We start from the raw sequence: 13597 nt of genomic DNA, 5'->3' as shown, positions 1-13597 counted from the left end.
GATTAAAAAGGTCATTATATAATAATAAAGAGATCCATTCATCAACAGGATATAATAATTAAAAATATATATGCACCCAATACTAAAGCACCTAGATAAATGAAGCAAATATTATAAGAGTTAAAGAAAGAGACCTCAATACAATAATGACTGGACACTTCAACACCCTACTTTAGTCATTGGATAGACCTTCCAGACAGAAAATCAACAAAGAAACATCAGACTTAATCTGTACTATAGAACAAATGAACCTAATAGATATTTACAGAAAATTTCATGCAACCGCTGCAGAATACACATTCTTCTCCTCAGCACACAGGTTATTCTCAAGGATAGACCAAATGTTAAGTAACAAGTTTAAAAACATTCCAAAAAATTGAAGTAATATCAAGCATTTTCTCTGACTACCGGGAATAAAACTAGAAATCAATTAAAAAAGGAATTTCAGAAACTATACAAACACATGGACATTAAACAATATGCTCCTGAATGATTAGTAGGTTGATAAAAAAGTTAAAAAGAAAATAGAAAAATTTCTTGAAACAAATGACAATGGAAACATAGCATAGCAAAACCTATAGAATATAGTAAAAGAGGTACTATTATAAAAGGAAAATTTATAACTGTAAGTGCCTACATAAAAAACAGAAAAGCTTCAAATAAATAACCTAACAATACATCTTAATTAATTAGAATAAAAAGGCCAAACGAAACCCAGAATTAGAAGAAAAGGAATAATGAAGATTAGAGCGGAAGTAAATAAAGTTAAAATGAAGACAACAATGCAAAAGATTAATGAAACAAAAAGTTGATTTTTTTGAAAAGTACAACAACTGACAAATATTTAAACAGGCTAATTGAAAAACAGAGATGATACAAATTAGTAAAATCAGAGGTGAAAAAGGAGACATTACAAGTAACGCTTCAGAAAATCAAAGGATCATTAGTGGCTACTATCAGCAATTGTATGCCAACAAATTAGAAAACCTAGAGGAAATTAATTCTTAGACACACACAACTTACCAAAATTGAACTAGGAAAAAATCTAAAACTTAAACAGCCGAATAACAATTAACAAAATTAAAGCCTTAATAAAAAAGTCTGTAGGACCAGACTGAAAAATAGAGAAGGAAAGTACATTTCCAAAGTCATTCTTTGAGGCTAGTATTACCCTGATATCAAAACCAGACAAAGACACATTAAAAAAGCAAACTACAGGCCCATATCTGAGAATATTGGTGCAAAAATTTGCAAAAAACCTAGCAAACTTAATTAAACAATACATAAATAGGTAATTCATAATGACCAAGTGGGATTTATCCCAGGGATGCAAGGATGGTTCAACATACAAATCCATCAGTGTGACACGTCACATAAACAGAATGAAGGTGCTGGGCACAGTGGCTCATGCCTGTAATCCCAGCACTTTGGGAAGCCGAGGTGGGCATATCACCTGAGATCAGGAGTTCAAAACCAGTCTGGCCAACATGGCGAAACCTGTCTCTACTAAAAATGCAAAAATTAACCAAGCATGGTGGTGGGTGCCTGTAATCCCAGCTACTCGGGAGGCTGAAGCAGGAGAATCACTTGAACCCGGGAGGCAGAGGTTGCAGTGAGTTGAGATCGTGCCATTGCACTCCAGCCTGGGTGACAGAGGGAGACTTCATCTCCAGAAAAAAAGAAAAAAAAAGATAAAATCCATATAATCATTTCACTTATGCTAAAAAATTATTTGATAAAATTTAATATCTTTAATAATAAAAAACCCTTTGAAAACTGGGTATGGAAGGAACATACCTCAATGTAATAAAAGTCATATACGACAGACCCACAGGTAGTATCAGACTAAGTGGGGAAAAACTAAAAGCCTTTCCTCTAAAATCTGGAAGATGACAAGAATGTCCACTCTTACCACTGTTATTCAAAATAATTCTGAAAGTCCTGTCTGGAGCAATCAGACAAGAGAAAGCAATAAAAGGCATCTCAATTGGAAAAGAAGTAAAATTATCTTTTTTTGCCAATATATAATCTTACATTTGAAAAAGCATAAAGACTCCTCTGATAGGGTTTAAATGTGTGTCCCCTCCCAAATGTCATATTTAAATGTAATTCTCAATGTTGGAGGTGGGCCTGGTGAAAGGTGATTTAACTATTGGGGTGGATTACTCACAAATGGCTTAGCACCATCCCATTTGGTACTATCCTCATGATAGTGAGTTCCTATAAGATCTGGTTATTTAAAAGTGTGTAACAACTTGCCCCTCTGTTTTTTGCTCCTGCTTTTTGCCCTGTGATGTGCAAGATTCTGCTTCAACTTCTGCCATGACTGTAAACTTCCAGAGGTCTCCCCAGAAGTGCATGCCCGTGCTATGTCTTCTCTACAGCCTGTAGAATCACGAGCCACTTAAACCTCCTTTTTAAAAAATAAATTACCCAGTCTCAGTTATTTCTAGTGATACAAAAATAGCTTAATACAGAAAATTGGTACCAAGGAGTGGAAAATTTTTATAAGAATACCTGAAAATGTGGCATCAGCTTTGTAATTGGGTAAAGAGGCAGAGGTTGGAAGAGTTTGTAGGACTCAGAAGAAGACAGAAAAATGAGGGAAAGTTGAGATTTTCTTAGAGACTGGTTGAATGCTGATAGTGATCTGGACAGAGAAGGCTGAGCTGAGGAGGTCTCAGATGAAAATTAGAAACTTATTAGGACTGAAGCAAAGGTCACGCATGTTGTCTTAGCAAAGTGGTTGGCTGAATTTCTGTCATGCCCTAGGGATATATAAAAGTTTGAATTTGAAATTGATGATTTAGGGTTTCTGTTGGAAAAATGTCTAAGCAGCAAAGCATTTGAGATGTGGCCTGGCTGCTTCTAACAACCTATGCTCACATGTTCTAACCAAAAAAAAAAAAAAAAAAAAGTTGTAACTTATACTTACAAGGGAAGCATAGTGTAGAAGCTTGAAAACTCTGTAGCCTAGTCATGTGGCTGAAAAATAAAAAGCTTTTTTAAAAGAGGAACTCAAGCAGGCTGTGGAGCATCCACTTGTTAGAGATATTTGTATAACCTTAAAAAAAGCAAGTGTTGATAGCCAAGACAATGGGAAAGAGGAATTGAAGGCATTTTAGAAATCTAAAAGGCAGGCCCCCCATCACAGGCCCTGAGGCCTAAAAGAAGAGAATAGTTTCTGGGATCAGTCCCAGGACCTGCTGTCTTGGGTAGCCTTGGAACATGGCTCCCTGCATCCTGGCCACTGCTTCAGCTTCAGGTGTAGGTCAAATTGACCCAGGACAACTCCAGTCACTGCTTCAGAGGGTGCAAGCCATAAACCTTGGTAGCTTCCATGTGGTGTTAGGCCTGGGAGAGTACAAAATGCAAGAGTTGAGACTTGGGAGCCTCCACCTTTATTTCAAAGGATGTATGAAAAAGCCTTGGTGTGCAGGCAGAAGTGTGCTGCAGGGGTGGAGCCCTCATGGAGAACCTCTACTAAAACAATGGAGGAAAGAAATGTGGGGTGACAGTCCCTATGCAGGCTCCCCACTGGGGTATGGCCTAGCAGATCTGTGAGGAGAGGATCACTGTCCTCCAGAGCCCAGAATGGTAGATCTAGCTACAGCTTGCACCTTGCACCTGGAAAAGCCAGAGGCACACAATACCAGCCAGAGGCACACAATGCCAGCCCATGAGAGCAGCTATGGGGGCTGAACCCTGCAAAGTCACAAGGTTGAACTTCCCAAGGCATTAGTGTGCCCTGGAAATGGGACACAGAGTCAAAAATAATTATTTTGGAGCCTTACAATTCAATAACTGCCCTTCTGGGTTTCAGACTTTCATGGGTCCTGTGGCCCCTTTCTTTTGGCTGATTTCTTCCTTTTAGAATAGGAGTATTTACCCAATGCCTCTGCCCCATTTGTATCTTGGAAGTACCTAACTTGTTTTTTATTTTACAGGCTTATAGGAGGAAGAAACTAGCTTTGTCTTAGATGAGACTTTTGACTTCTGAGTTAAGGCTGAAATGAGTTAAGACTTTGGGGATTATTGGGAAGTCATGATTGTATTTTGAAATATGAGAAGGATATGAGATTTGGAATGGCCAGGGGCAAAATGATATGGTTTGGGTTTGTGTTCCCACCAAAATCTTATATTGAAATGTAATCTTTAATGTTGGAACTGGGCCTAGTGGGGAGGTGATTGAATCATGGGGGCAGGATTTCCATGAACAGTTTGGCATCATTTTGTTTGGCGCCATTCTCACAATAGTAAGTTTTCATGACAGCTGGTTATCTACAAGTGTGTAGCACTTCCCCCCTGCCCTTGCACTTACCATGGGATGTGTAAGCGCCGGATTTATTTTTCACCTTGATTGTCAGTTGTCACAGGCTTCACCGGAAGCAGAAGCCAGTGCTATGCTTTCTGTACAACCTGTAGAACCGTGAGCCAGTTAAACCTATTTCCTTTATAAATTAACCAGTCACCAATTATTTTTATAGCAATGTGAGGATGGCCTAATATATCCACCAAAAAACTTACAGAAGTAATAACTTGAGTAAATTTGCAGAATACTAAATCAACATATATATACCAGTAGGATTTCTATATGCCAACAGTCTACAAATTGAAAAAGAATTTAAAAATGTAATACTATTTGCAATAGCCACAAATAAAACAAAATGTGTGGGAATTTACCAAAGAAATAAAAGTTCTCAACAATTAAAACTGCAAAACACTGATAAAAGAAATGAAAGAGGACCCAAAAATTGGAAAGATGTTTTTATGTTCACAGATTGGAAGAATCAGTATTTTTTTAAATGTCCATACAATCCAAAGCAATCTATACATTTCATGCCATCTCTATCAAAATAACAGGCCAGGGGTGGTGGCTCATACCTGTAATCCCAACACTTCAGGAGGCCGAGGTCAGTGGATCATGAGGTCAGGAGTTCAAGACCAGCCTGGCCAACTTGGTGAAACCCCATCTCTACTAAAAATACAAAAAAATTAGCCAGGCTTGGTGGCGGGTGCCTGTAATCCCAGCTACTCAGGAGGCTGAGTCAGAGAATTACTTGAACCCAGGAGGTGGATGTTGCAGTGAGCCAAGATTGCATCACTGCACTCTAGGTGACAGAGTGAGACTCCATCAAAAAAAAAAAAAAAAAAAAAAAAAAAAAAAAAAAAAAAAAAAGACATTCCTCACAGAAAAAGAAAAAAAAAATTATATGGAACAAAACACCCTAATAGTCAAAGCTATGCTGAGTATATAAAACAAAACTGGAGGAATTCCATTACCTGGTTTTAAATTATACTACTAAGTTATATTAATTAGAACAGCATGACACTAGCATAAAAACAGACATAATGACAAATGGAACAAAACAGAGACCTTAGAAACAAACTCATACAGCTAAACTAAACTTATTTTCAACAAAAGTGCCAAGAACATACAACAAAAAATAAGACAGTTTTTGTAATAAATGGGGCTGGGAAAACTGGAAAGCCATAGGCAGAAGAATAAAACTAGAACCCTATTTCTTGCCACATACAAAAATCAAATTAAAATGAATTAAAGAATTAAACCTAACACCTCAAATTATCAAACTTTTACAAGAAAACATTGGAGAAACTCTTTAGGGCATTGGTTTGGGCAAAAATTTCTTAAATAATGCCCCATAAGCACAGACAACCAAAAAAAACACGGACAAATGGGATTACAGCAAGTCAGAAAGCCTTCTTAAAGTGAAAGAAACAATAAACAAAGTGAAGAGAAAATCCACAGAATAAGAGAAAATATTTGTAAATTATCCATCTGAAGAGCAATTAATAGCTACATGATATGGTTAGGCTTTGTGTCCCCACCCAAATCTCATATTGAATTGTAATCCCCAGGTTTTGAGGGAGAGACCTGGATCATAGCAGTGGTCTCCCCCATACTGTTCTTCTGACAGTGAGTGAGTTCTCATGAAATCAGATGGTTTTATAAGGGGCTCTTCTCCCTTTGCTTCACATACATGCTCTTTCACCTGCTGTCATGGAAGAGGTGCCTGCTTCCCCATCTGCCATGATTGTAAGTTTCCTGAGGCCTCCCCAGCCATGTGGAACTGTGAGTCAATTAAACCCATTTCCTTCATAAATTACCCAGTCTTGCCAGGTGCGGTGACTCATGCCTGTAATCTCACCACTTTGGGAGGCTGAGGCAGGTGGATCACAAGGTCAGGAGTTCAAGACCAGCCTGACCAAGATGGCAAAGCCCCATCTCTACTAAAAATACAAAAATTAGCCGGGCATGGTGGCAGGTGCCTGTAATCCCAGCTACTCAGGAGGCTGAGGCAGAGAATTGCTTGAACCAGGAGGCGGAGGTTGCAGTGAGCCGAGATTGCACCACTGCACTTCAGCCTGGGCAACAGATCAAGACTTCGTCTCAGTAAATAGATAACCCAGTCTCGGGTAATTTTTATAGCAGTGCAGAAACAGACTAATACACTACAGTATATTGAGTTCAAAAAATTCTGTAGAAAACATGTAATAATCCAATTGAAGAGTGGACAAAAAATTTAAATAGACATTTATGAAAAGAAGACATACAAATGTCAAACAGCCAAATGAAAAGGTGCTCCACATCACTGATCATCATAGAAATGCAAATCAAACCCAAAATGAGATATCATTTCACCCCAGTTAAGGTGGTTTTTATCCAGAAGTCAGTCAAAAACAAATGCTGATGAGTATGTGGAGTGGAGGGAACCCTTGTACACTGTTGTTGGGAGCACAATTAAGGACAGTTTGGATGTTCCTGATTTAACTAAAAATAGAGCCACTATATGGTCCAGCAATCCCACTGTTCAGTATATGCCTAAGATAAATAAATTCAAAGACATATTGTAAATCAAAGACATATTGGCACTCTCATGTTTGCTACAGCAGGGTTTATAATACCCAAGATTTGGAAGGAACCTAAATGTCCATCAACAGATGACTGGATAGAGAAAATGTGGTACATATACACAATGGGGTATGATTCAGCTATAAGAAAGAATGAGAGTCTGCCATTTGCAATAACATAAATGGAACAGAAAGTCTTTATGTTAAGTGAAGTAAGTCAGGCACAGAAAGACCAATGTCACATGTTCTCACTTATTCGTGGGTGCTAAAATGCAAAACAATTGGTGTCATAGAGATAGAGAGTATAAGGATGGTTACCAGAGGCTGGGAAGGGCAGTGAGGGAATGGGGGATAGTGGGGATGCTAAATGGGTGAAATAAAATTGTTAGAAAGAATGAATAAGACAATGTTTAATAGCACAACAGGGTGATTATAGTAAAAAATAATTTAACTTACATTTTAAAAACCTAAAAGAGTATAATTGGATTGTTTATAACACAAGCTATAAATGTTTGAAGGGATGGATACCCCATTTTTATTACGTATTACTCACTGCATGCCTGTATCAAAGTATGTCATGTACCCCCATACACCACCTATGTACCCACAAAAATAAATTAAAAACTGAAATTAAAATTAAAACCAAAGGGAGGAGAGTATAATGAGGCATGTGTGACCCATGGCTTGAACCAGCTTTTCAGGTTAACTTTGGAAAGTCCTTATCCAAGAAGAGGGATCCATTTAGTCAATAGGAGCTTAGAAAATAATTTGTAGTTTATAAGTAGAAAAAAGGATTTTTAATCCTGAGCCATAGCTCTCAATCAATCCCTGCAGAGAACCCTGTTCTTTACTCTGGAGATAAACACTATTTTTCTTTTCCACTGAATAACACCACATTTCAAAATGAGGGGAAACATCTTGAAATGAAGAGGTGCAGCCTCATTAAATTTGATTTGGTTTCAATTGTAATTAATTTAATCACATGTGTTCTAGAGTTTGTCCTCAGTCTTCTCCTACTTTAGGCCCACGATCTGTTGAATTTGCTCAGCTCCCTGCTCAACAGCAGGAAATCAGTTTGAATTATTTAAAAACCTCATTGTGGCTGGGAGCGGTGGCTCATGCCTGTAATCCCAGCAATTTGGGAGGCCAAGGTGGGCAGATCGCTTGTTGTCAGAGGTTTGAGACCAGCCCAGCAAACAGAGTGAAACCCCATCTCTACTAAAGACACACAAATTAGCTGGGTGTGGTGATTCATGCCTGTAATCGCAGCTACCTGGGAATCTGAGGCAGGAGAATTGCTTGAACCCAGGAGGCAGAGGTTTCAGTGAGCCAAGGTGGTGCACTGCACTCCAGCCTGGGCAACAGAGCAAGACTCTGTCTCAAAATAATAATAAATAAATACATAGGTACTCACAAGGCATCTAGAAGGTTAATACTTATGGTCTGCAAATAGCCACATTTTTTAGCTGGCCACAAATTACAATTGCAGAATATTTGTGGCCAAACAAGACATCTTCCACCAAGTCTGAAAAGTGTATAAATGTCCTAGGAGTGCAGCATTTTTTTTTGTAAGGATAATATTAATGAGCTAGCTTAGGTCAACGGGTTAACGGTCATTGTTAAAACCAATAGCCCCTGACTTTAGTGAGTACATCTGCACCTTCCAAGCTTAATTATAACTCTTTCTCTTTATAGTTACTTACAAGTAGAGACACTAACAAAAGACAGTACATTCCTGCTCTTGTTTTCTGAGGATGTCCAACTCTGTCATGAAGTCATTTCTAATAAACTTGCTTCTTTCATTGTGCAGACTCACCTCAATTTTTTTCCTGCACAAGATCTAAGAATCCTACTTTGTGGTCTGTATCAGGACCCTCTTTTCCAGCAACATCTTTCAGCAACACCATGAAGGGACACCAAGACAAGACCCCCACTCCAAGGAAAACAATCCACACAGAATCAATCAGCTGACACCTGCATGCTCTGTGCCTGACAAGACCCAAATGGCCAGCAATTTTCTCCTTCTCCAGTTAAACCTGCCCAACATTGAGGAACCTATCCAGGTGAGAACTGGCAACTCTAATGTACTCAGATGCCTTTCTGCAGGAGATTCAAATATTTGCTAATGCTCACTGATACCTTCACTGGTCAGATCGAGGCATTCCCCACCCCATCTGAAAATGTTTACCAGAAGAAATAACTCCTCAGTTTGGGTCATCTAAAAGCCTGCAAAGTGACAATGGCCCATCTTTCGCAGCAGGCGTATCCCAACACCTATCCTCAGCTTGAAGAATCCAATATTACCTTCACTCTGCGTGGAGACCGCGGTCCTCTGGAAAGGTGAAAGGGCTAGTCCTACTCTAAAGAAGACTCTAGCTAAATCAGAGGCCTGACTATCTCTAACACCCATAGCTCACTGCGGGCTTGAACTGCTCCAAAGTCAAACTTATAATGAAGTCCTGTTAACATACGGAAGGCCTTTCCTAACCACAGATCTCCTAAAAGAGGAAAGGACTCATCAATTACAAAAATATGTCATCAATCTAGGACAGGTGCAAAGGCACTCTGTGAGTATGAAAACTGGAGTCCTCCCCTCCCACATGGGAAGAGAATTCAGTTTCAGTTCAGCTAGGGATTTAGTCTTAGTAAAGACGTGGGAGGAAGTTCTCCAGCTGACCAGCTTTCCCCAACGTGGAAAGGACCGCAGCAGGGACACCTGAGCTCCCCAACAGACGTTCAACGCCAAGGGATGCACAGGTGGGTACACCTGTGTGGAAGTCAAGCTGTTGCTTATTCTGGGAGCCTAATCTGAGGCTGGGGGAGGTGGGCGCGGGGCTATTTCAGCGTTGGCAGGGGGCGGGCTGGGTCACTGCGCTTCTGCTCCTCCTCCTCGCGTCTCTCCTGCCGCCCTGATCCCGCCTTAGCCATGCGGGAGATCGTGCTCACGCAGGCCGGGCAGTGCGGGAACCAGATCGGCGCCAAGGTTGGCAGTGGGGGCTCTGAGGGCCCAGCTCGGGCCTGCGGGTGGCCAGGGAAGGTGTTGGCAGGGGCGGGGGCGGGGGCGGGGGCGGGGGCGGGTCCCTGCCGGGGACGCGGTGGGACTGGGCGGCTGGCGAGGTGGCCGGGGTGGACCCAGGAACACGGTGGCCTAGGGATGGGGGTGCGGAGGGTGGGGGTGGGAGAGGAGATGGGGCACCCCCGTGACTGGCCCTGGCCTGTCCGGCCCCTCCCGTCTCGCAGTTGTGGGAGGTGATCTCTGATGAACACGCCATCGACTCCGCGGGCACCTACCACGGGGACAGCCGCCTGCAGCTGGAGCGCATCGACGTGTACTACAACGAGGCCTGCGGTGAGACCCCGACCTTCCCCACCGCCCTCCTGGGAACGCGGCCCTCCCCTCGCTCATGCCCTCCCGCCCCTCTCAGGTGGCAGGTACGTGCCCCGCGCTGTGCTGGTGGATCTGGAGCCGGGCACCCTGGACTCTGTGCGCTCGGGGCCCTTCGGGCAGATCTTCAGGCCGGACAGCTTCATCTTTGGTGAGCTGTGGGCGAGGACTGGGGTGAGATTCCTTAGTCGCTCAAAATCTAGGAGTGCCCCAAGGTCATCGCCCTGGGAACTGAGGAGCCAGGGCCCCTGAACACCCTCCTATCCTCCCAGTGGAGTCGCCCCAACTGCCTCCTAAACGGGCTTTGGGAGGAAGGCCCAGGTGTCTCCTCAAGGTGAAGAGCTACTGATGTCAACTCCCTGCAGGGAGCTGAGCTGGGGCCGCGGCTACTGCCTTCCCTGAAAATGGGCAGGAGCCACCTGCAGGGAGGTCTGTTAGCCCGTCTCAGGTTTGACTCCTGACTTAATTTCTAACAGGGGAGGCTGCTGTCCTGTAACTCTGGGGGAGGGGTTTCATTTGCTCACCTGTAGGGAGAACGCTGCGCTCACCTCACATGACACTTGGCCCTTTTTGCATTATGGTGACCACTGATGACAGTATACCTGGCCATCGAGTGACTGGCTGTACTGTCTTACAGGTCAGTGTGGGGCCGGAAACAACTGGGCCAAGGGGCACTACACAGAAGGCGCGGAGCTGATGGAGTCAGTGATGGACGTTGTCAGAAAGGAGGCTGAGAGCTGTGACTGCCTGCAGGGTTTCCAGCTGACCCACTCCCTGGGTGGGGGGACGGGGTCTGGGATGGGTTCCCTTCTGCTCAGTAAGATCCGGGAGGAGTACCCAGACAGGATCATAAACACATTCAGCATCCTGCCCTCGCCCAGGGTGTCAGACACGGTGGTGGAGCCCTACAACGCCACCCTCTCGGTCCACCAGCTCATAGAAAATGCAGACGAGACCTTCTGTATAGACAACGAAGCGTTATACGACATCTGTTCCAGGACCCTGAAACTGCCCACGCCCACCTACGGTGACCTGAACCACCTGGTGTCTGCCACCATGAGCGGGGTCACCACGTGCCTGCGCTTCCCAGGCCAGCTGAATGCTGACCTGCGGAAGCTGGCCGTGAACATGGTCCCGTTTCCCCGGCTGCATTTCTTCATGCCCGGCTTTGCCCCACTGACCAGCCGGGGCAGCCAGCAGTACCGGGCCCTGACGGTGGCTGAGCTTACGCAGCAGATGTTTGATGCTAGGAATATGATGGCCGCGTGTGACCCCCGTCATGGCCGCTACCTAACGGCGGCTGCCATTTTCAGGGGTCGCATGCCCATGAGGGAGGTGGATGAACAAATGTTCAACATTCAAAATAAGAACAGCAGCTACTTCGCTGACTGGCTCCCCCACAATGTCAAAACAGCCGTCTGTGACATCCCACCCCGGGGGCTAAAAATGTCAGCCACCTTCATTGGGAACAACACGGCCATCCAGGAGCTCTTCAAGCGTGTCTCAGAGCAGTTTACAGCAATGTTCCGGCGCAAGGCCTTCCTCCATTGGTATACGGGCGAGGGGATGGATGAGATGGAATTTACGGAGGCGGAGAGCAACATGAACGACCTGGTTTCTGAGTATCAGCAGTATCAGGATGCCACAGCCGAGGAGGAGGAGTTTGAGGAATATGCTGAGGAGGAGGAGGAGGAGGCCTAGAACTTTCCTTTTCTAGGTAAAGGGGGGAAGCAGTGTGGATTCTTTACTGTGTTCTGACTGCCATGTGTCACTACACACTTGTGTCTTCACCTCCTCCTCCTGCATTTTAAAGCATTTTTATAGTATACGATTTTGCCTAATAAAGTATCCTCATAACATCTGGCTTCACCTCCAACTTCTATCTGTGGGCCCCCCCTCCGGCTACGGCTGCCAGATTTGTGTGGTTGTCTTGCAAGGCTGAAGCTGTCTGGGTTTGTCACGTGCCCCGGAACAAGCATTCCAGTGGCTCCAGGAGGGGTCGGCATGGGCTGTGCCCAGGAACAAGCATTCCAGTGGCTCCAGGGTTGGGCATGGGCTGTGGACATGGCAGGCAGGCTTCACATGAACCTGGGGATGCCCTGGGCCTTGGGCGGCCACGTGGTGGAAAACCTGTTCTGAAGGCAAGCCTTGGCTTATCCCATGTTCCAGACTTCTAGGGGACCAGCTGGCCCTGTTTCTGGAACCCTAAAAGTGGTCAGTGACCCTGGTGGACAATGTCCCCAAAGTCCCATCTCAGGGTAGGAATGTGGTCAGACAGCTGGCTCTGAACCAGCAATGGAGGGTGGGCAAGTAGGACCCCAGCCACTCCATCACCATGACGGCCTGGGTGTGTTTGTGTGGCCTCATGAGGTGGGCGTGGGATATCTGGCAGGGACTAGTGGGCAGAAATCAAGCCCAGCGTATACTCACATGCACTGACCCCTATGCAGAAGGGGATTAGGTCCTGGGGGCCATAGATGGTGGTTGCTGGGCCTGTGTGCTCGGGGCAGTCTCTCCAGAGGCACAGATGGGGTTTCTGAACAGGACCTGGGGAGACGGGCAGGTGCTCACAATGCTGCTTCCCCCAACTGGCAGCCAGTGAGAAAAACGCCCGAGTGGAGGTCGGACCTGCCCAGTCTGGAGGCCTGATGCTCTCTGGAAAGGTGGCTAATGCGTACTGTCTGCTGTCTCTGTCCCCCTCTCCAAAACTTCAGGGCAAAAATAACCCAAGATCGTCAGGATGAGACTGGTGAGGGTGGCACCTTTGGGGACAGGCCCTTTAGCCTGGCAGAGTCTCCTCCCCAGGCTTCTTGGGGAGCCCGGACTTCAAAGCCTGCTTTGGAGAAGCTGTCAAATAAGAGATGTGTGTGTGACCTGGGTGCCGGGCAGCATGCACGGACGGTGCTCCTCTACCTGGCTCTTGTAGAACTTGTCCATGGCCTGTGTGATGACCTCTTGGTAATTCCCACCCCACCCCCATCACACACATAAGATGAAGCCAGCATGGCCTGGGGGTGGACAGATGTTCAGGTTCTACCCCAGGTCCCCTGGACATACCCACCTGCCTCCGACGTGTCGGGGAAACAGGTGAGGCCCCTTTTTGTTCTCTGTATGTTGGCAATGGTCTATTGCAGCCAAATGGGAATGGGCAGGCAGGAGAGTGCCTCATCTCGAAAGAAGTGGCTCCTAGAAGCAGCTGGGAGGGGGGAGAGGTCCCTCATACTCCCCCAACCTGCTCTTGGAGCAGGAAAAGGGGCGTCTGTGACAGCCCTGCTCAGTGGCTCTCACTCTGAGGGGTGTCCTTGCCCAACCCAGGTGCGCACACATCTGAGATGGCCT

General features: G+C 45.0%; 1 protein-coding gene across 2 annotated transcripts; it reads left to right on the top strand.

Annotated features, from left to right (window-relative positions):
* The first annotated feature begins 9511 nt into the window (after positions 1-9511).
* Positions 9512-12115, top strand: LOC712533 (tubulin beta-8 chain-like). 2 transcript variants are annotated; one of them, XM_078002745.1, is made up of 4 exons: positions 9512-9630; positions 10114-10222; positions 10299-10409; positions 10896-12115. In XM_078002745.1, the coding sequence occupies exon 4, from the start codon at positions 10955-10957 to the stop codon at positions 11957-11959; it is 1005 nt and encodes a 334-aa protein (XP_077858871.1). In that variant the 5' UTR covers positions 9512-9630; positions 10114-10222; positions 10299-10409; positions 10896-10954; the 3' UTR covers positions 11960-12115. The 2 variants fall into 2 exon arrangements, with proteins under 2 accessions (XP_077858871.1, XP_028698779.2); XM_028842946.2 differs by lacking the exon at positions 9512-9630 and adding an exon at positions 9800-9856.
* The last annotated feature ends 1482 nt before the right edge of the window (positions 12116-13597 follow it).

This window comes from Macaca mulatta, chromosome 5, assembly GCF_049350105.2.
Source record: "Macaca mulatta isolate MMU2019108-1 chromosome 5, T2T-MMU8v2.0, whole genome shotgun sequence".
NCBI classification, from domain to species: Eukaryota; Metazoa; Chordata; class Mammalia; order Primates; family Cercopithecidae; genus Macaca; species Macaca mulatta.
This window is presented reverse-complemented; position numbering and strand designations above follow the sequence as displayed.

What these genes read in the sequence shown, in the direction of transcription:
- LOC712533 (XM_028842946.2), top strand. Translation starts at nt 9,800, where the DNA reads ATGCGGGAGATCGTGCTCACGCAGGCCGGGCAGTGCGGGAACCAGATC. An exon ending in GGAACCAGATCGGCGCCAAG is followed by an intron (nt 9,857 to 10,113) that starts GTTGGCAGTGGG and finishes CCCGTCTCGCAG; the next exon opens with TTGTGGGAGGTGATCTCTGA. An exon ending in GCCGGACAGCTTCATCTTTG is followed by an intron (nt 10,410 to 10,895) that starts GTGAGCTGTGGG and finishes ACTGTCTTACAG; the next exon opens with GTCAGTGTGGGGCCGGAAAC.